Genomic DNA, 23,401 nt, shown 5'->3' on the forward strand with positions numbered 1-23,401 from the left:
TGCTAACTCCAGCTTCTCCCAAACCAAAGATATCTTTTCTTTCCCAGAAGGGGGGTGAGGAGGGAGAGGAAGGAGGAAGAAGCAGGGCTGGATGGTATCTACCTTTCATGCACCATGAAGCTCAGTGTTGCATCTGTGTCACAAGTGTGTGTTATGTCCAGCCAGTATTGTGGAGAGCACAGTTCAACCCAGTCCTTTTATGTTCTTGCTGACCTCTGAAAGAGTACTTTCCCAGCTTTTTCTAGCAGACAGGAATGCTAAGAGCAACGGTTCTACAATATTGTCAAGCCCATTATTTTGTGGCCAATACAGATGGATTACTGAGACCTAACTTTGAAGGTAGTTAGCTTTTCAACTATTTGGATGGAGGATTGGCTCAGCTGGGGAAAAAATGTGGGCAATTATTTCTAACATTGGGTTTCTTCTTTATCTAATGTGCAATTTTCTGAAATACTGCTGTGTCTTTTATCAAGAAATAGAGGCTAGCTGGCTTAGGAAATCTAAGATAAGGAGTCTCTGAGGCAGGAATAATTGGTTGTGGTAGATTGGGACAAATTAGAACAGTGCTCGGCAGAATTGTTTACTGTATTGTGTACATACCACTTATTTCAGCCACTTCCATCATGTTTTCCTTTGTCTCTATTTATTTATTTATCTATTTAATATTGAGATAGCTATTGACATTAGCTTACTTTCCTACATGAGACTCTCCTGAACAACAAAGACACAAAACATTAGCCTGAAACATAAAAATGTTACATGTCCTCTTAGATTACGCACAGTCTGTCTTTAAATGTTAGCATTAACCTTCAGTTCAGTTGGATCTGCAGATACAAGACTGAAAAAAATGCAAACTGACACTGTGGTGTATTTTTTTATTGCAAATATTTATGTTTGTCTTCAGATTATATTTTCCAGGTACAGAAAGAAGTTAGGAAACTATTATTAGAGTTGTTGGAGATTCAGTTGATTAAGCACCTGTCACCTGAATCAGTTTTATATCACAGCTCTTCTAATTCAGTGGCCATTGCACAAAAAAAATCATTGTACCTTTCAGATGTTCGCTACCTTGATTTGTTATTGTCCCAGTGAAGGAGGATATAGTCCTAATGATCTCAAGTGTGCTGTGTTCCTGCAACCCACTCTCCGTCAAATTCCAAAAGTAACAAAAAATAAAAATAAAACTAGATAATGCTCCACAACCTTCAAAGGGGAACAATAAATATAGAGAGAGAAAGGGGGGAAGAGAGAGAGAGAGAGAAAGGAGATGTGCATACACATACCAAAGAATTTGTTGCAGCAAAGTTAACTTTTGCGTTCAATGCCACAGACTGCTTGACGGCAGCCACACTGTTGACTCTGTTATAATGACTGCAACAGGCGAGAGCAGAATTAAAATGGGGAAATGGGTGAAAAAGCCATGAATGTAGCACCTATTGATCCTACATTCATGCAACCCCCCCAATGGGTCGTTACATGAATGTAGCATCAACATGTCACAAGTTAGGCAAGGCATACTTCTTGGCATAACCAGTAAAGCAGGGAAAAGCTCTCTAAATGGAAAGTCACAGTTAGCTGTGGAAGCAGAGATAGGAAAATGATCAGTGACAGCAATCTGTAGCCAAACATCAAAAATCCTGCTTTGCTCTTTTTTTCCTCCTCCCCTGTTTCCCGCAATAGACATCCATCAAACTGCAATAGGATTTCTGCTAGCCAGTTTGCGTCCTGTAAATTGACAAGAGAGGGGAGAATCACTTTGCCCAGAATCCCTGCTAAATTACATGAAAACAGGATTTATGCTGCATGTAAACTGTGTAAATCCAGTCAGCTTTTAAGTGGAAACCAATTTTGTAGTGTGTAAGTATATTGATTTGTTAATCTGACAATTTTTTTAAACAAGCTGATGTGGATTAGCCAGCTCTGATTGTATGTCTCCTACAAGTCGTTTGAGTGCTGTATAGCTTGGTGAGTAAAGCACTAGAAATTAACCTTTGAGGCCCCTGCCTGTAAGTAAATTATTGATCCTTAAAAAAGAATCAGATAATCTCATTAGATATAGTTTTCTGTAGCCTGAGTCTAAATCCTGCCATACAGAATCATTTATCATAATTGACGATCTTTTTCCTGAAGCAGACAGGAGCTAAGCTACAATAGAAAGCAAATCCTGCAGGAATTGGTACAGAAGAGCAGTATGAAGAATTTCCAACCAGTTTGATGCTTAAGGGATGTTTTGTTTCCCCTCCAAATAATTCTAAGGGCTTTTAGCTTTTATGTATGCTTTTATAGCTGTATATCCAATAATTCTCAGTCAGGAAAAAAAACTGTCTCTGAAATTTCATGCATGATGGTATTCTGGAGCCAGCCAGAAGTAGAAGGAATGAATTTCTGATCCATGACATAACAGACACAAGTGGAAAATACATAGCAAGCAGTGTAATGTTGAAAGGCAGAAGTGATACAGAGTTCAGTACTTAGCATATAAATGACCGCTCAGAAGTACTCTACAGAAAAAATAGTTAACATGGTGTCAAAAGGTAAGTGTACAGGCAGTGAGACCTAGTGTTGTTATTTTTTACAACTACAACTCAGTGATCTACTGAAATGAAGCAAAGTCAAGCGAGCATTTTAATGGCATGAGAAAAAAAAGCTGAACCTTATGGTTAGTTTCAGTAACTTGACTTTCCATTTTGCAAAAGGAAAGAAAAACCAGAGGAGACTCACACCTGAGCTCTGCCCTTCTGCTGCTGGGGAAAGGGGAGACAGTGTGTGTGGGAGGGAGAGGGGATTCCTGGGGGGACACCAGTTCTGACTTGGCTTGTCAGCCTGCCTAAGTGTTACCATCAAGGTCAGAGACGTTCCAGTCCTAATTTCTAGTATCTGCATCAGCATTCGTAGTGCCAAGCTATGTGAATCTAGGATCCCACTAGGTATAAATTTTCAAAAAGACTTTTTTCCTTCCTGATTGGAGATGATTGATACAGCAATAGCCATACCCGAGGCGGGGGGGAAGCATGTGCACCACCCCCCCAAACTGCTGCAGCTGGACTCTATAACCTTTGGGATTTCATATATGCGGTTAGTAAGGTTGGAGGTTTGCTCCTATACCTGTCTGTTCTGGCTTCAGGCTTACAGCTTAGAAACACTGCACTGTTGAAAGAATACAGAAAAAAGTGTAGCTGAGGGAAAAAATATGGATGGTCTAGATATCGGAAGTAATTCAAATATTAGAAGAAATAGTGTCGTATAGAGTGTCTAATTTAATGAAGATATATTGGACTTGTGATAATGGAATTATTGTGAGTTTAAAAAAAACATTAGACAAGACCAACTAATTACAAGGCATAGCATATCTCTGTGTAAGGTGGTAAAGATAAAAGATGTATGCTGTTGCTCTGGATTAACTCAAAAGTTATTTGTGGCCATGTAAGTAAAGACTAGAAGGAGTATCCTCTAGTGTGGTGCGGCAGCTGTTCTGTACTAAATTGCTAGCGTAATCTCATGAAATTGTTTGCACTAATTCACTTCAGCGTAGCGATGAGTCTGATGGCATAACGCTGAGCTGTGGGGGTTCTCTCCTGCCCTGTACGGAGTAAAGCATATCCATTTTCCCCTGCGTTCCTAGTCCAGTAGAGCCGCTGATCTTGGGGTAAATTGTAACAGCCTTGGAAATTTATGACCACAATGCAAGCGCAGCATCCTTCTCTTACCCATCGAAAAGGACTATCCACCTAGCAAGGGCTGTGTTTTCTCTTTTATGCACAAGGGACAAAATTAAATCAATTTGTGTATCAGCATGACGACTAACCAGAGCAGAATATTTTTTCAGTATTTTGCAGAAATCTGTGGGTATTTAAAAATAGATATTCCTCAACCAGGTAGAAATTGTTCAATATTCCTTCACTGGTACTAGTGTACCAGTTTTATCCCTCCTGATTAAAGCGTTTATCCCTCTTGATTTAAAAAAAACACACTGGACTGGAATTCAGCTGTACAGTAAAAAATGATCAGGAATTGTTTTGTTATTCTCAATATTATTTTTGAAGTGTTGCAGAAAGAGATGGATGTTAAAGTGTTTTGTTTATTTGATGGGCAAATAATAATTTGTGTGCCATAAAAACGGATAGGCCATCTTTGATGTTCATTGACAGATCCAAAGCCAAAGCACTCTTTATGAGAAAACACTGCATTGCTAATAAAGTGATCCCAACAGCCGAGCTTGTGCTGCTTAATTTGTTTCCATGGAGTGATATTACAATTCTGACATACTGAAAAATCGCCTCGCAGAGACTCATATTGCATTTGTTGCTGAGTGCATCTTTGATATAACATTTGTTATTGTAGTGCTTGTGGTGTCTTCAGAGGAGTAATATTCTAAATGAACCTGGCTGTATTATCCCTTTAACGTACAGTAGAATTTTGCATTAAATTTTCAACTTATTTCAAATGTGCTTTGCCAGCTATTCATCACAAGTGGTCTGTTCAAGAATAGGGCCGGTATACCAATATAAAATCAGAAAAATCCTTAACTCTCTATCTTTGGGGAACCTCTCAGGTCGTTCCAATTTTCTTCTTTTAGATGAACAGACAGCATGATCTCTTGTATTTATGCCTGCCTGTCAGAGTTTTTTTTATAGTAGAAACACGAATCACTGTTTGTAATGCAGGATTAGCTTGTCTCACACAATGTTATTAGAATTAGACCTGACTAGAGAGTGACTTAATTTCTTTTTCTTCTGTATTTAACTTTAACATTCATCCCACACCAGCTTTTGCACTCCCAGGAACACTCTGCCTCTTAAGTTAGAGTAAATATTGAAGAACATATATATTATTTGTCTGGATTTGCACAGACAAAAAATGAGAGCAGCATGGAGTCCCCCCTCTGTGGGCTTCTGTGTTCTGAGCTGCCAGTAAAATGTAAAAAGATTGTACTATGATGTCCTATTAGACCTCAAGACTGGAAGGACAGTTTGTATTGAACACAGGCATTTTTCATAATTATGTTGCCTGCAGGGTTACCACCTGCCCTAATGATTAAGGTGAAATGCAAAACCGTCCTCATTTCACAAGTGGAACTTTGCCATGTTCCCTCACAGAGAGCAATAAGATATGCATACATGTATTGCTGCTGCAAAGGAGGAAGAAAAATATTAGAATTAGGTAACAATTAAGATTTCAACTCCATTATGAGAGTGCGGGTCTCTTTTAGACAATTGCTTCATTCTTTAGTGTTCTGGAAATGGTTTTCTGTCATAAAATCCCTATGAAAAAGAGAAAATCATAGCCATTCATCCAGATATGTCTGTACTATTCTGTGAGACATAATATATTCCATGGCTTTTTAAAATTCTCTTTTGGTTGGATGGGTTTATTGTCCATGAACATTTATTTTTAGAGTAGCCTGGGCTTGCCTTGTAGTCTGAGTCATTTATGTAGCAATTTAAATATTTGTCTAAGCTCTCAGTGAAAGGCTCATGTTGAAGTCTTATAAATGCTGCACAGATTAAAGGAATAGCATTTTTTATATACTGTTTATACAGTATGATGTCATATCCCGGGAAAAAAAGAAATGCAAAAGTAGAAAGAAAAGCATTGCTGTTTCTGGGTCACTGAATGTTGTTTGCCATTCTCCTTTCTCCAATAGTAATTTTGTGCATGCTTATGCATGTGTGAGTAAGAGAGCGAGACCTACATGTGTGCAGCCTTGGTTTTCTGTCAGATTTTTTTTGAGCTTGACTTATTGATTTTCCTGTACTAAGGACAAAAAATAACCTTTAAAAATTACATTTTAATATCCTTGAACACTGGTTTTGTAATTAAAGAGATGGAAAGCTGTGTTTGTTCTCTGGCACCTAGCCACATCTTTCTTGATGGTACAATGGCTTATTCTACATTTCATAGTCTGTGTAATAACCTCACTTGGTAAAATACGAGTGAGATGGAAATTTATTGCAAAATGAATTTCTGAAACTGTTCCTTCTGTCTGTCATTACCAAAATTATAGGAGGACAGTTTCTTTAATTCAGCTTTTAAGGGGAAAAAGAAGAAATATTTACTCTCCAAATCTGCACTTAGGCTTTACAATATAATTCTGTTATCAAGCCATCAGGTAGAAAACGGCTGTGTGGACTTTGCTTTAATTTCAGCTTAGAAACCTTTTAGCGTTTTCTATATTGCACCTGTTTAATTCTGGCATTCAGAAATGACAATCTTTTAAAGACTTGCCCTTCAGTAACTGCCAAATGAAATTCTTCTATAGTTATTTTTGCCTTGTGTTGACTTTTATGCAGGGATAGTGGGATTTGCCCTGAGAAGACAATCTCCTCTCTTATAAAGTCTCCACCACATGCTGAAAGCTCCTGACCTCTCACTTGCCTTCTCAAAGGTACTGATCATCATCAAAGGCCAGTGCCAGCATGAAGGTGGGAGTTTGAGAGAACAAGGTTTGCTTTAGAGATTTCAACTACTTTTTGAATAAAAGATTAAGAAAGCCTTTCATGAATTGAGCTGATTGAGCTAAAAACCTAGTATACTGAGAGTGAAGAACTCCTTTCAGCTCAGGTCCCTGCAATGAGAATTCCACTACCAACGTTTATATGGTGGAAGGTATTGAGTCTTCCAAAAGAAGTTCAGAGCAGCTCTGTTGTATCTCAACTTAAAAAAAAAAATCATCTGGTTGTGTTAGGAGCCTTAGACTTGCTGATTTTCTGACTCTCTGATGTTACGAAGAAACTGTAGAAGTAACTTCTGTTAATTAAGAAGCATTAAAAAAAAAAAAAAAGAAATTATGTTGTTTCTGTAAAATTTACTTCAATTTGACAGAAGTCAGCACTTGCATGGAAAGAAGGAAGCCTCCTTTTATTTCTGTTTCTGGAGCTGCTGTATTTGAGCAGTAAAGGTTGTAGTCCAATTTTTCATTACAGATAGACAGCATGGATTTTGTTTTGTTGCATGAGTTTAGTATTCACTGACTTCACTGAGAGTTGCATGGGTGAATTTGCGCCTGTAACTTAAACTGGAATATCGAGCAACCAGGTGGTACAGACTATTAGTCAAATATGTTGCACTATTGCATGGTCTCCCTGAAGTCTTAGCCTCTTGGGCGATACTGAATGTTTCTTAGAAAATTTCCCCCCTCTGATGGACTCTTTCGACAGTTCGTCATATAGTGGTGCAGCATATACAGAAAACTGTCAAAAATAACAAGCAGTGGCATGCTGGCTTTGTGCAGCTCAATACAGTTCAGGGTTTGCTGATGTGAGTAAATAGTACTTGTTCAAGCCTGGTTTAAATATTGTTTTAAATATGCAGAAAGCAAGCAAGGAAGCACGTTCTAAACTGAAATGGCAGGTCAATATTCCTGCTGATATTTTCTGTAGTAAAGAAAGACCCTGGTAGGAAATGGCTGACATGGTTCATTACTTCTAGTCATTTGGCTTTAAAGCATCATTAAAAAAACAGTAAGTAGCAGCACAGGGAAGGCTAGAGTTGTGTGCAATGTGAGAAAGCCAGGCCAGAACAATCTTCTCTAATCTGAGATGCTCTATTTGCTGCCAGTAGTCAAACTTGTGATCCTTTCCCAACTCCATTGCAGTCCCTTAGCAGAATTTTTGCACAAGTACTTCACGAGAGCAAAAATACCTCTATGTCTTTGGATGATTTTGACATTAAGTGCATAAAACCAAATATGTAACCCATTCAGTTGGGCAACTAACATCTCTGGGAACTGGTCAGAACAGGACAAGTTTTGTGTCCTGACAATCAAGCTTTCATGAAACTTTCTTGAATATTAGCTTCAGCAGTCTTTTTGATAGCAAAAAAATGTATAGGTTTTTTTACTGACTTCAGCTGTCAGAAGTCAATCAAGAAATAAGAAAATGAACATAATACTATTTGACAGGGGTATTAATCAGGAGAATAGGCTATTTAAATTCAGAATATTTTTTTTTAAAGCAAGTAGATGTCTTATTGCAGATTAAGCTTTGCAAAAAGGGGCACTTAAATATATCCTTCATGGGCACACAGTCTTTTTAACAAAGTATTACATTTTGTGCACATAGCCAATTCTTTTTCTAGTATGAACATGTGTAAGCACCATTGACTTAATTGTAGCTATGCTAGTTTGCTTGAGCTGAAGAACTGCCCTACCATTTGTAGTTTCAGAGAGACTTCTAAAGACTTACAGGAAAAACCTTCACCATGTTGACCTCTGGGTATGTAAACTACATGCAAGTATTGCTTGTGTGACTCTCTGGTTTGGCACTGCCCAACTGCACAGCTGAGCTTTGCAATCTAAATACATGCCTGCTGACTTTGAAAGGGCAGAATTCAATACTTCTTGCTTTTGAAAATATCTCCTTTTATATTTTTTTTCCAAAGGAATCTATATTATTTAAACACTCTAATATATCTCTTTTGGGGCATATATTTGTTTTACCTTACTGTCTACTGATCTAGATTACTGTACAGTAAAATATCATCTGGAAACTGATGTCATCAAAATGGCATGAGTACAAGTAAAGAACCCCATGTAATTTTTTACTTCACTTTTTTGTTTTTACTGGATATGTTATTTCTTACACCAATTGTAAGGTGACTAGTACAAGATATTAGGGTACTGAGGGGTTGTCTCCCAGTTTGTAAATATACCGCTGACTTCAGTCAACAGTAAATTTACACAAATAAATCATCAGATGTTTTAGTTTGTCCAACAGGCTGTAGCTTGTAGCATTTTGAAATAGATCTGTAGCTAAGACATATTATACTAGCTGAGAAAAGTTCTCATACCTATAGGTAAGGCAAGGGAATAACCACTGTGCATTTGTTGAACAAAAAGTCATTTGGTTTTCTTTCTTGGGGAAAAATGTTCCATGACTGAACCTACTCCAGTCACAATAGATCGTCAGAATAGGTATTGGAAGCAGAAGTATGAGTTAATGGGGTCAGAGAATTTCAGTTTGAAAATGTGGCTTGAATGCACAATCAACGTTGAGAATTCAGAAGACAAATAAATAAAGCCTTTTGTTAATAATAAATCAATAGGTAAACCTAGTGATTACAAGCTGGTTTCATGAGAGGGTTTTGAGTCTGATGTGTGATTTTATGATTAATGGTGGTTAGCAATAATTGATCTTCCAGATAAAGTTGTGTGCCCACATGAATCCCCTGCATTTTAAGACCTGCATTTGTAAGGCTTGGGACCTGAGAAGACAAATTATTGACAGAACAGTTTTATCATCTTTCTTTCTTTAAAAATTAAATCTTTCTTACACAAAGGATGATAACTGTAAGCACAGTATAGGTCTACAAATTAATGAAGCTTTAAGTTTGGTTACATTAGAAAATTATCTAGGTAACAACATAGAAAAAAACCTCAATAATTTACTATTTACAAAAGTATTGCTCATGAAGTTCGTAAAAAAAATTGTGAAAATAGTTATAATAATACCCTTCTGTGGGATCTGTAAGAAAACATTTCTACATCTTTCACAATGCACAAGCACAGGCAGTGTTCCAAAGATAGGCTTATGTGCTTACATTCTATAAATTGCATACTTGATATTCTTCATAATATCTTCTTCTCTTTTCAATAAAATATTTATGCATTCCAGACACTCTCCTTAGTTTTGTCTTTGTTCATGTTCACATAACATCAAAAATGAGAAAAGGTCACCTGAAACATCAAAACATTTAATTAACACAAGCACAGTGAAGTCACTTCATACTTTGAAATCATTGTCAGTTCCCATAAGAGTGACCGCACCATCACCAGCACAGGATTGCTTTTCGCTGGAAGAGACACAGACAGCAGAAAGGTGTATTTTTTACACCAATATTCCAATTAGTTGAACAGGTTGGAAGAGACTGGGAAAATGACACAAGAAACAAATGCACACTAATTACAGGATTTCAAACCTGTTAAGTTTTGTGTGAAAGTCTAGCCTGACTCCCTCTTCTTGCTACCCCGTTACCATTCCCGTTGTTCTCACGCACGGTGCAGGGCTGTGCTCTTCCTGTCATTCCTGCTCGCTCAACAGAGTTGCCTGGGCTGGGTTGTGCCGTGCTAAGTACTTGTACCTTGCGTACGGAGTCCCAGCTGCTGTGTCCCCCTGCAGCTAGAGGTTGGCTGTGCTCTGGATGGGTACCCACTAACAAGCACCTCTGAGCTGCAGGCTTCCCTTGCCACCTTCCTGGCTGTGCACGTGCAGCAGGCCAGCATACACTTGCCTATATATATATATATATATATATTTATATTCATTGCTATATTGCTAGTACTGCCATTAAAGTGCTGCATTTCCAAACTTTTATAATTATTTTTTGAATATGGAACATTTTTCCTATCTGTACTCCAGTCAAATACAATTCTATGTGGAGCAGTCAGAAAAAAAGAGACACACACCCATTAATTTTCTAAGCATGAAGTGGTTATTCTCGTGTATTTGAAACATTTTTCAGTTGCAAGCTCGGTCTAGCAGTTAGCACTGTGGAAAGATACCCTTTGAAGGACACTGATAGGTATTCTTACATGGTTATGTTCAGAGCTCACAAAGGGTATGTACGTTTCAGAATGAACAAGTGTTGATGCAGACATAAATTTTAAGTGAGAGAAATGGAAGTTACACTGTGTTCTTAATGTAAATGCTCAGTTTGCACAGAGCTAAATATGATGGGAAAATTTACATGCTCAAAGTTAAGCATGTGCAGAAATGATTGGGATTGCAGCTCTTGGGTGAAATTAAGCTCATCTAACCTTGAAAGTCTAAAAGTTACTTGTGTAAATCTTATGTAGTCGCCTTAAGATTCCTCAATTAATGAAGATAAGTGGATACCTTTTTTGGGCCTGTCTCAGACGATGGGAATTACCCTGTGAAGGTGTGTATTTCCTTCTATTGACTAAAAAGGAAGCATGCAATGAATATATTAGACTCATATAGCCAATATTTAGATGCTTAAATTCAGTGAATTGAATCTCACCCAACTGTACCATTTGGGGAAAGATGAAATTTAAAATGCAGAGCAGGAAATAATGGTACAAACGTATGGTAGAAGATAAGATGTAGCACACAATCCTACAGTAGAGATATATATGCTTGTCACTACAGTCAATGAAGACGTTGTATGATCTTCTGTGTTTCTCTGAGGCTAAAATTCAGTGAGGGCCCATCCCACCCCACCACCAGGAGTAGCCAGGGGCATCAGGACAGCCCCAGCCCTGGGCATCGGGCACCTCCTTGGGGATGGGGACGAGCCAAGTCCAGGCCTGAAAGTGGGCCCACAAGTGGGCCTGTCTTGGCGGGACCCACGGTTGGGCTGGGCAGGGCTGTGGGGAGCTGGAGACCAGCCCTGCTGCGGTGTTGCTGGGGCAGGGGCAGATGGTCCTGGGGGCTGACATGGGGTCATGGGCTGTGGAGGGGGCCAGGCAGGGACACTCAGGGCTGGTGATGCCACCAGGGCCCTGGCACTTGCATTGGTTCTCAGTTGGCTGTATTTGTAACAGCAGTCATTTTTTGCTTTCATTTTGACAGTTTATGCAATATTAAAGGGTTGATTTAATTTTTCCTTTGCTTTCCCACTAGAGAACATAAGTCATACAAAGTGATAATTTTAAGCAAAAACAAAACCAGAAGCTAATTCTGTCTGAGAAAAAATATGTGACGACTTGGATAATTAAATTGGTACTATTTAGAATCATAGTTTAATTACAAGTGTAGCTGAAAATATGTGTTCAGACCAGTTGAAATCAGGGGATTTATGATGTTAGGAGACATTAAACTGTCCTTCTTAAATTTTGCTTTTTTATACTTCTCTTGGAGATACATATATTTATACGAACAGATTAAAAATATCTTTATATCTTTATGAAGAGAATGCCACAATGTAAATTGTAAATTTACAGTTGCAAATTTCTGTAACTTTGAATGTACCTTTCATTCATAAGTGCAGCATTTGGAGTTAAATAACAAAGCAGTATGAGAATCAAGCAACAACTAAATTATTTGAACAAGTAATCTGGGGTATGATGGGACATTTAGAAGAAAATAATATACTCAATTTAAGTGATAAATGCTTAAATAGAAGCAAAGAAATTACTTGTGGTGAGTTTATAAAGCTGATGGTGCTTTGAACTGCGTATCATCCCTTTATAACTTAGTTTCCTGCTTAGACTCGGGCTCATTCTTAAGACATCATGTTAGTTTTATGGGTCTTATTGCTTTGAGGCCAGTGGAGCTATGTCAGAGGAAAAAGTGGTATAAAAATACTACCGATTTGCATCAATTTTATATTTCTTACATCTTGCTCTGCTTTCACAGTTAGCAAAAACCTGTAACACTCATTGTAGCCGAGAACGTAGGAAACACGTAGGTTTGAATGTGAGCTGAAAGAGGGAACTAATAAACAATTTAGCTGCCATTTTATCAGTCTGCAAATGTCCTCAATCCTGAGTTTTGGCTTCTGATTAAAGGCAATTGTCCATACTTTTACATCATTTCCTTTTAACACTCTTAGGTGAAATTGTTATTGATTGATTTATTTAATATTCTTAGGTTCAATTTATGTCTGTGGATATTTCATGTATGCCTGTACTTTTTCAAGTAATCATTGGGAAGAGGGAAATGGAAAGTTTCAGTAATTGTTGAGACCGTTGATTATAAGGGTTTCTGAACTACAGAGGGCATAAAAGCTAATCCTCAAAGCATTCTACACAAAATAGCTGAAATCTGTAAAGTGCAGATTATTTCTTTCATGTGGTACATGCTAGTTGCACATCAGAGACTTATAAAATACGTTTTTCTTTTAACCATTGTTGTGCAGAGTTTGCCAGTGAACTTTTTGGGTGCTGTGCTTAACTTGTAATAATTTTCAAGTTGCCATGGGTGGTTGCATATACATGAATATGTTGATGGTTATATGGGTGGTTTTGTGGGTGAGATGACAAATAGTTCTTAATGCTTTTCAGCAGAATAGGTATTTTTTAATCTCTTTTCTTTTTATTTATGGAATGGTTATTTGTCTATAGCCTTTGCCTCTAGTCACAGTGCAGGAATTTAACATCATCCAAGACTTTTTCAAAACTCCCAGATGTTTGGTAAAATGGCTCACAGCGTTGGACCATGTTTTACAAAGGTCCATGTACAGAACAGAAGAAATTAAAGTAGAAATAGGAAATATCAGAAATATATCCAGAAATATCCCAAAAGAAAGGTTTTCCGATCTTGCTTCTTTTTTTGTTTACCCTGTTTCTTCTTTATTTCCATTTTTTCCATTTTTGACAATAATAATTTCCATTGTTTCCTCAAATTATTGCTTCTGCAATGTGACGATCTGGAAGCACTTCTTACAGACAGCAGACTGTTAATGTGTGTCAGTATAATTCAATATTGCACGCATTTGACATTTCTGAACTTGCTGGAAAGAATCATGCTTTTTTAAGCATGCTTTTTTAAGCATGGTGACATGGTTTTTAAGCTTGCTCTCCTTTTCTAGTAACTTCAGGATCTCTTGTATAATCAGCTTTTAAGATCCAGTGAAAGTCTGGACTATGAAAAGATTGAAAACTAGATTAGGCGAGTCTCTGAAAAATAGACTATACAAAATATTATATTGGGAAGAGGATGCAGCAGTGGACAACTAATAACACTTAAAATAAACATATATGTGTTAATAGATATGTCTATATATATCTTCATACTTTTACACATTTTTTTTACAAACAAAGATCCTTGGTTCCAAGGTGTTTACAGTCTCTAACATGGAAGAAAGAGAGGATGCATATAAGCAGTTCACATAAGGGAGATTATATAAATTATGCATGAGGGCAGAATGGGATGGATTTCTGGGAGAAATAGGCATTCAGGAAATATGATTTAAAGGAGAATGGAAAGAGAAAAAGTTCTTGCTAGGCAAGAAAAAGGAAACTTTTCCATCTTAAGAGATTTAATGAATAATAAATTGGAAGGGATAAGAGGGAAGAAAGAAATGACTGGTTGAAGAAGAAGCTGTAAAGACTGCAGAAAGCGGAGACAAGCAGAAAGCAGTTTAGTTGGTGTTACAAAGCTAACATCTGTCAAAGATTAACACACGGTATTACATGAAATCATAATTATCCTCTACACTTAGAAATTCCTATAGCAGTGTACAATCAATGCAGATATTTTCAGGAAAAAATGCATGCAGAAAAAAAATTACTAATTACATAAGGGCTTGAGGGTAAGAGAGAGGAACTGAGTTTTATGCAGTGAGTTCTGATCTGAAACACAGAGAAGTCAACAGCTCTGGACTACAAGTCAGGCCTCAGGTCAAGAAGTTAGTGAGACATTTAAAGCGGTTGATACATTCAGGGTTTCGATGAGCTGGAAGTTGGAGATGTAAATCCCAGTGAAAATGGACAGAAAAATGCTTTATAGCAGTGATTCTGTGGTGGAAGTAGTAAGGACAATTTAAGTGCGTTGAGAACAAGAACCAGAATAAACAATGAGAGCCTAAGTATGGGGGAAATGAGGAGAGAAAATTAAAGGTGATACAGGGCTTTTGGTCCTAAAAATTGAGACTAAAAACCCATTAAGAAAGAATTGCTCAGAGCTAAAACTGACACATTCAAATACGTGAATGTCCTTGTGTGCAAAGGGAGGGAAGAGGTGGGTGGAAAGAAGCCTATAAGAATGTCATAGGTTTTATTAAATGGGAAGAAATAGTAATGTTTAATAAGAGACAAGCCATTAATAGATAATTCTTACCATATGCTTAAACCTTGGCCACCTTGAACCTTGGCTACCTTTAAAAGGGTTTGCTGATTAAGTTGTGTTGATGGTGCATTCTCCACCTGTACCTCCTTTGAATGGAGATAAAGCATTTACCAGCAAGAAGATTATTTGAATATCATTTAAATCACTTCTCTAAGTAGAAAAAGTTATACCAGTAGAAGACTTGTACTAGGATAATTGTGTCTATAGCAGGCTTTTTGCGTTTTTTAGTTATGTTGCTTGCAAGTTGCAAGTTATGTTATTTTGTTAAGTTATGTTATGTTATGTTGCTTGCAAGGCTTTTCCCTTTGTATCCCTAAGACAGCTAGGCCAACAGAAGTTGTGAGTGTAGGCTCATTGGCTTTGAGTGAAGCTACAGTGCTGATGGAGATTTCCTGACAACTGTCTCCAAATTCATTTGCATCCTTTTAATGGCAGTCATTGAGAGTGAGAGGTAACTATTTGTAGCTGCATCAGCAGAAAAGCAGGTTGATAAAAATTGTAGTTCTTCCCACGTTCTGGGGAGAACTATGCTCTTAATTCCTTTTAAGGAATTTTCTCTGTTCACAAGCAGATGCTTCAATTTATGGTAAGAAGAATAAAGCCCAGATTGCTTTCACAGTCTGCACTTTTATCCCTTGCCAGAAATGAGTCTAGTAGTGTACAAAAGTGAGTAGCAGCCTTGAATTTCATCACCAGGAAGGTAATCACAGTCTGAACATGTCAGTAAAGTGCATGGCATCTAGCAAGACATATTCTTTCTTACTGGCTGGTACAGATGTGGAAGTCTGTAGTGACTGAACGTTAATCTGATCGCAAAGTTCTGGCAAATCGCTCCCCTGCCTGCATAGTTGGTTTGTGTATTACACCTGTGGGTGACAAGTACATATTTGTGAAATGGGTATATTTGTGACAGCCAAAATTAAAGTGATCTGTGGGGCCTATGAAATCCTTGAGGGAATCAGGGAAAGCCTACATTACACTTAGAAATTAGTCCAAACCTGCTGTGTGAATCAGAATTCAGCTTTGGGCAGCTCCAAGGTTTTGATGTGAGATCCTCTTTTAACAAGCTTTTTGGCTTACGCTAAGGGGCTGGCAGTATCTGGCAGACAGTGCTGCCCTTTTCATCTTGCTTTTGCTTTCAGTCCTTTGGGGAAAGGGCTAAAATATTCGGAATATAACCTTTCTAAGCGTTCTTGGTAGAATGCTCGGAAATGAGGAAGGATTATGTGATAGATGGTTCTCAGCATTCTGGTGCCCTCAGAACCATGGCTAATCTTTCTAATCTTCTTTATCTAAGGTAAATCTGTATATTCTATCCTCTCTGCATCTATGTATCTTATGCTGAAACTGCGCTGACAGGAATCTCTAAAATGCCTATTTTTGTTTCTTTCCAACAGCTGGCTGTCCAAACTCCTTGATTAAAGAGCTTCATCACTTCAGGATTCTGGGAGAAGAACAGGTGAGTTAGCAACTCAAAGGCAGTGTCTTAATGTCATGAAAGATAGACGCTAATGAGACAGTTTTGTCTCTCTCCAGGGAGGCAAGAGTGTATCTCATGACCCCCAGTGACCTGAAACTTGGGGAAAAAAAACACACAGGAGATATATGTGAGATTTTTTTTTTTCATTCTATCCATCAGCCTTGACAGGTTATTAATTGGTACATCTGCTATCTGCCACAGCTTTTCGGCTTTTGACTGCAGCAGTAAACAGGCTCTCTAAAACAGCAGATAGACAAACAATCTGACTAAAGGATTGATACTTACAGCTACTCATGATATTATTCATCTCTTTTTGTGGCCTTTTTTCTCTTTTAAAAGTGTGTTTATCATTCATAATTATAGCTGTTCTTTGCACTCAGAAAACTATTTCTGTAGAAGGATCTTAGGAAAGCATAAGTGAAGTATGCTTTACAACACTCACAAGATGGTCATAGTTATTGTTTTGTCAATAATGAAATTAATGTACAGAGATATTGAGAAAATGGCCTTAAATTTTGAGAGACAAGTTGAATTTTCACATGCTCAATGCTTCTTAAATTCAAGTTGTCTTTGTCTCTGAAGTATCTCTCCTAATGTACTGGTTATAAAACCTAACTGTCTGACATAGAGTTGCAGGTACTAGGGACCAAGGGCCTGAAAGCTCAGCATTAGTGTGTTGTACATGAGAATATCTGCATCTTTTAATGAACCTGGCACCAAGAGATTTGCACAAGGTTATATGAAGGCTGTTACAGAGGTAGGAGCAGCTCCTGAAATGTTAATTTGAAGTCTGGTTTCTTAGTTTTTGGATCAGATTACACTGTCCAGAGCACCCTGTTGCTTTTCCTTTCCCTGTCACTCTCCTTTTTTTATTACAGTTAGGGCTGGTGGTACATTTTCTAGACTTCCAGTTTTCCTGCACCAGCACCCCACTTCAGTTGTTATAGAAAGTCAAAAGCCAAATTCCTCGGGGACTCAGCTTTTCCTCAGCAAGAAGGCAGCATGAAGGGGAGTGTGGGAGAGTCTGTCTGACAGGAATGGAAAAAAAGACAGAAAACAGACTAGGAGATACTGAAAGCAGGAATCCGGTGAGACTGAGGACTTAGGAAGAGGAAATAAAAGAAATTATGACCAGGACTGATGGGGCCAAGAGACTGGTTAGAGCCAGCTGACAAATGGAAGGCAGAGTGAGATGAAGCTTTGGGACACTGGAGAGATGGGGCTGGCTGGTGAAAGAGACTAGGAGTAGAAACCAGAATGGTAGGGATAAGGGTCTGACAAGGATCTGGGACCAAGGACTGGAAGGGAATGACCAAACATGGAAACTTGCTAGAGACTGGTAAATAAAGTAAGATCTGTACTTAATGAGCTGCACGAGGAGGTGAAGCTAAGCAGAGTAGGAGGAGTGGAACAAAAGGAGAGATCTGAAGGAAAAATAGGGAACAGCTAAACCAAAAGACTGTGAGTATGAGGGAGAGGGCTGAACCAGACAGACTTTGATAGCTCCACTGGCAGAGCTCTGAGGATGGAGTTGTAGACCTCAGCCTTGCTGATGACCACTGACAGAGCAATATAACTTAATTGATGGACTTTCTTTGTTTTGCTGTTTGCTTTTTAGAGAAGGAAGTGGTAGACATAAAAATGAAGGCTAAAAGAGTTAAGAGTGCAAATGAAGAATTCAGACATTAGAAAATGTCAGATTTAAGATTGTTTATGTAATCTTAATGCTTTCTTTGTTCCACTCACCTACCCTTACACCTTTGCACTAAGAGAGTATTAAATTATATGATAATACAGAAACTTCAAAAGTGGGATGATGTAAACCACTAGGAACCACAAAAGAAAATTAATTTGTGTCCAATAATAAGAGAAGTCTTGAAGAGAGTAGAGGAGTTTGATGAGGAAAGCCTCGCTAATCAAATAAATACAGTATTTTTGCCACTTTGAATATTTTTCATATTCTTTTGGATTTTCAAAATGAAATTTTTTGTCTTTGTATTGAATACACCTAAACAGATGAGAAATTTTTGTCATCATGCATTAGGAGCATAAAACTATGCAGATGGAACGTTGTTTTGCAGATTGGGTCTGTCCTATAAACATTTGCCTTTCTCTGAAACTGGCTGCCCTAACAGGTTATTTGGATACAGTGGTTGTCATCACGGTCTTAACCAATGTCTTTGCAAGTAGTGAACATTGCCATGAGGCTTGAATTATTCCGTAAGTCCATACAAGTATAAAGAATATTACAATTATATTCTGTCCCTACAAAAGCATTGTTATCATGAGTCTACCGATGACCACAGTAGCTCTTGCTTGAAGTTAGCACACACTTTGACAGTTAGGGAAAAATCAGTGCAAAGCCAAGGTAAAAAAAATTAAAATATATCTAAATGAAGAAAGAAAGGAATTTCAGGTGAAGTCCTTATTCACATGGCTATCTAATTATTTCTTATATTTATTGAGTGATATATTTGCTTTTTAAAAAGATCTAAAGTGTCTTTTTCTGTTATCATGCATACTGGACAGAAAAAAAAAATCATAATTAATTATAACACTGTTTTATTCAGACTGGTTACAATTTCAGTATTATCAACCAACATATATTTTCTTCCACTCCAAGCAACAGGCAAAAACGGCTTCATGTCCAATCTTGATTTATTTTTAAAATGCTTATACATTTAAGGCCAGATTATAAAAGCAGAATGGACTATTGAGATAATCTGGTCTGATCTCCTTTAGAATACACATTACATGACTTTCTTGGATTAATTCTTGTTTAAACTGGAGTATATTGCCTAGAAAAACATTCATTCTTTGTTTACAAATCACTTGCAGACATTAGATCCTATTATACCTCTGTCCTGGGTTCAGCTGGTATAAAATTAATTTTCCTCCTAGTCACTGGTATAGTGCTGTGTTTTGGATTTAGTATGAAAATAATGTTGATAACACACTGATGTTTTAGTTGTTGCTAAGCAGTGCTTACACCAGTCAAGGACTTTTCAGCTTCCCGTGCTCTGCCAGGTGCACAAGAAGCTGGGAGGGGGCACAGCCAGGGCAGCTGACCCAGACTGGCCAAAGGGCTATCCCATACCGTATGGCATCATGCTCAGTATATAAACTGGGAGGAGCTGGCCTGGGGGTGGCAATTGTTGCTCAGGGACGGGCTGGGCATTGGTCAGTGGGTGGTGAGCGGTTGCATCACTTGTTTTTCCTGGGTTTTGTTCCTCTCTCTCTCTGTTTTCCTTTTCATTACAGTTTTTTATTATTATTATTGTTGTTGTTGTTATTATTATTATTATTACAATATTTTAATTATTAAACTGTTCTTATCTAAACCCATGAGTTTTCTTACTTTTGCTCTTCAGATTGTCTCCCCTGTCCCACTGAGAGGGGGGAGGGTGAGCGAGCGGCTGTGTGGTGCTTGGTTGCCAACTGGGGTTAAACCATGACAACCTCTCAGTAGTGAAACACAAAAAATTCCTAGCCTCTTTTCTTTCCACCACTCTACCAACACCAGTATGCTCCCTACATTGTGTATCTCCCATTCGTCAGTGTCCAGATCCTTTACATTTCTAATTCCGTTTGTCCTGTCACAAGATAATAGGTGATCATCATAATAAAAAATTACTTCAACCTATGAATGAAAATCATAAAAATGCCACTATACCCCTGAAACAGGACTGAAAAAAATTGCTTATACGGCAAAAGGGAGTCTGTCAGTCAGACTGTCAGCTAAATATGTTTCAGACAGAATGAAGGAACCTTTCAGTTTGAAGTGGATGTTCCCTCTGGAACTTGTGAGTTTCAGTTAAACCAGTGGCTGCCCAATAAGGAATACAATTTCCCTTCTAGAGATTTCTATTTATTCATCTAAGAGGTGCCTTAGTGCTTTTGTACATGGATGGACACAGCTCAGATTCAGCTCACAATCCATCACACTGCTTTGCAGACAGAAATCTCATTCTGCAATTGTGGGTAATAGTTTATTCCTAGAAAAATAACTTTACATTTGACTGTGCTGAAAAGTAAGTTGTTTGCTTAAACCCAGTTTACCAACAGTTCAGGTACCCCTGTAGCATGAACTTAACCGTCCATGTTACAGGTTCATTATTTCCTCTCCTTAAATTGTTACAAGCTTTATCACTGATGTTCTATGTTCTTGGTTTTCCTGGCAGCCATTGATTAAAATTTTAGGTGGCGTAAGGCCAAAAATACCTTCAGGGCCTTTTTGGAAACACACTTCCTTAATAATGATTGCCCATTTACAATTATATTTTAGACATGCCAGGTAGCTAAGTTTTCATCCTCTTAATATATGGCATGTTAATTTCATATCACTGTAGATACTAATCAAAATGCCAGGCGGCAGCAAGACAAATGCCTTGGAGAAGACTGCTTCATCAACTCTCTTACCTTTGTCAACCAAATTTCAGTCAAATTAAAATCAAGCAACTGTTCCTAATACAAAACCCCGGGTTCTACCTTTTGTTCATCGACTATTTGTTTCCTGTAAATACTGTCCATATAAAACTTTTGTTGATGTCATTAAGAGACAAAGGTTTTGAGCACCTTGCAGGATCAAACTACTCAAAAGCATATGTCTGCCTGTCTATCTGTCTATCCAAATAAAATGTTTCTTTATCTCAATGCAAGCATTGAAGGAAAAGTAATGCTGAGAAAAAAAGGCTTTGTGTTTAACTTGAAGCGTGAAAAGTTGCTGATTATATTTCCTAAAAGGAGTTCTATAATAATAAAATAATAATAAAACAGTTGTCCTATAATAGTTGTTCTATAATAATAAAATGATAATAAAACAGTTGTCCAACTTCTCGGTAGTCTCCTGGACACGAAAAACTCCCATGTCTTCTAGTCCCTCAGGAACATACATTATGGGAAATTCATTCTAGCTGGAAAATCTGTCTTTTAAGGTTTAGTTGGTGGCAACAAGATAGTTTTTAAAGCGGGAATTGTTTTTAGACCTTATGGAAAGAGGTAATCATAGTCTGTGTGGTGAAATAGAAGAGTACAAGCTTCCCTGGTACATAATATGCATTGTGGATAACTAACTTACCACGTAAAACCGGCTTCCAGAGTAATTCGCTTAATATGCAACAAAAATACATTTAGCAACAGATTGCTACCCGACTTGATACTTGACCCTTTGAGAAGGTGCCAGAGTCTGACCCAGAAAAGTCTCCAAAAGCAGCTTTGATTGGTTTGTTTTGGACCTCCTTCTCACAGACTCTCCCAGTACACAAAGGTCTGTACAAGGCAAAGAAACTCTCCTGGACATGCAGCCCCAGGAAGGATAAAACCTGAAGCTTTCTAACCATCCTTAGCTCTGTTGAGCTTTTTCTTGCAATTTGATCTCACTGTTCATAACCCATCATTTTCCCCTAGCATAATGGATGCAGTCCAACCTGCTGGCTAACTGCTTCACTTCATAGGTACCTGAGATACACTCAGAATTAGGATGAAAGATTTATTAACTGGGGAGCTACTGAAAAATAGCACAATATAAGAAAGTTAGTCTCCTGCAGTAGCCATTTGCCCTGTCAGGCTGGCTGTCTCTGCAAGTAAATGCAAATGGTTCTACAAGTGGTGATAGTACAAGCTACTTACAAAAATATGTTAAACATGCACTAAATATGGGCTCTGTCCAAATACCGTGGAAGACGGGTAATTCAACAAGCCAGTGCCAGAGACAGCAGAGAGAACACTAATTCAGACCTACACACTACAATATACCAACATAGCAAGATGACTTGCAGTGAACTCTTATGGAGTCTCCCTAATGACTCTCTGAGAAACTTCCCTCTTCTTCCCAAAGTGATAAAAAAAATCTTGTTTAATTGTTTAAATGGAATATTGTGATTAATGAATAAAATAGCAGCTACATCTGAAGGCTGGAAGGGAAAACAAATAACACAAGAGCAATCTGCTGCTATACCTGAGTGCCCCCAACAGGTCACAGCACAGATGAAGCAGATGACATGCTAGTGGCAGGAAAAGAAGCTGCTAAGTAATGTATAGCTGCGCTTCTCTGCTATATCATCTGCTCTGACAACTTTGCAGAATGTATTGGCCAGTTTCTTGATATTTTGACAGGGGAATGATCAATTTCAACAGATCTCTCCTATCAGCTGCTACTTCAACTCATATCACTGCTCACTTTTTCTTTAGAAATGTTGTGGGCGTTTATATCCCTGGAATCTGAGCAAGCCTGAATGGGGGCACTCCTTTTTTTTTTTTTTTTTTTTTTTTCCCCACATTTCCTTGCCAGTTGGGGAAAACTTATGCAAAGGAATACCCTGTTTTGAAAATCTGCAGATGCACATCGCCATGCTGTTCAAAGGTGGTGTAGGCGTGTGCTACGTTTTGCTGTGAGCTGTAACTTTATGGAAATCTAGTATTAAAAGAAAGAATTTAACACTAATTGAGGTTTTAAAGGAATTTGTATACAATACGTGTGTGTGGCAAGGGGAAAGTCCTTTTGATTTTTTTTTCTTTTTTGCTTGCAATACTTGCTAGAGGAATTTTTTTTTAAGTATATGCTACAGAATATTAATGTAAAGTCAGTCTTAAACTAATTGATATGTATTTACCCATTCAGGCAAAAGTAATGTCATGTGACACTTCTAATTAATCAGCTGAGTTTAGTGCAGGAAACTATCAAATATGATCAACAAAATGCTTCTGAAGTATTTCTGGGTCAAGATTTTTTGATAACTATACTCGGAAAAAAAGTAAGCTATCTCTCAATAATTCACATGCAGTTAAAAAAAAAGAATAAATTTTCACTGAATAATTTCTGCAGTTCATAATTACTAAGCCAGAGCTATTTTGTTAGTATTCTCAAATCGGTATCTTTATGAGTATACTTCTTTGCAGCTCTGTGCTTTCCCACCCAGTCCCCTGGCTTCAGCTACTACTCAATGTGAGGGATACCTACCCACATCTCTCAGTTTCTTCCACTTTTCTGTCTAATATCTGATTTCTGTCCATCTCATTTGGCTCACCTTTTGGATTTGTCATCACCATCCCATCAGTCTCTCTAAAATTGAGCTACTGCATTTAACTCCTGATCCTCTTTACACCACCTTTTTTTATACCTGGAACTACACAACAAACTTTACACTCTTGCAATTTCACATGACCAGTGATGTGC

General features: G+C 37.8%; 1 protein-coding gene across 1 annotated transcript in view; it reads left to right on the top strand.

Annotated features, from left to right (window-relative positions):
- Nucleotides 1-23,401, top strand: part of PRKN (parkin RBR E3 ubiquitin protein ligase) — a gene marked incomplete at its 5' end in the record, with an annotated part of 628,924 nt that overhangs the window by 483,823 nt on the left and 121,700 nt on the right. Inside the window, 1 exon segment of the mRNA XM_082305465.1 lies at nt 16,145-16,206. Within this exon segment, the coding sequence (XP_082161591.1) occupies nt 16,145-16,206 (62 nt within the window).

Source organism: Platalea leucorodia, assembly GCF_965183815.1.
Source record: "Platalea leucorodia genome assembly, chromosome: 3".
Lineage (NCBI taxonomy): Eukaryota > Metazoa > Chordata > Aves > Pelecaniformes > Threskiornithidae > Platalea > Platalea leucorodia.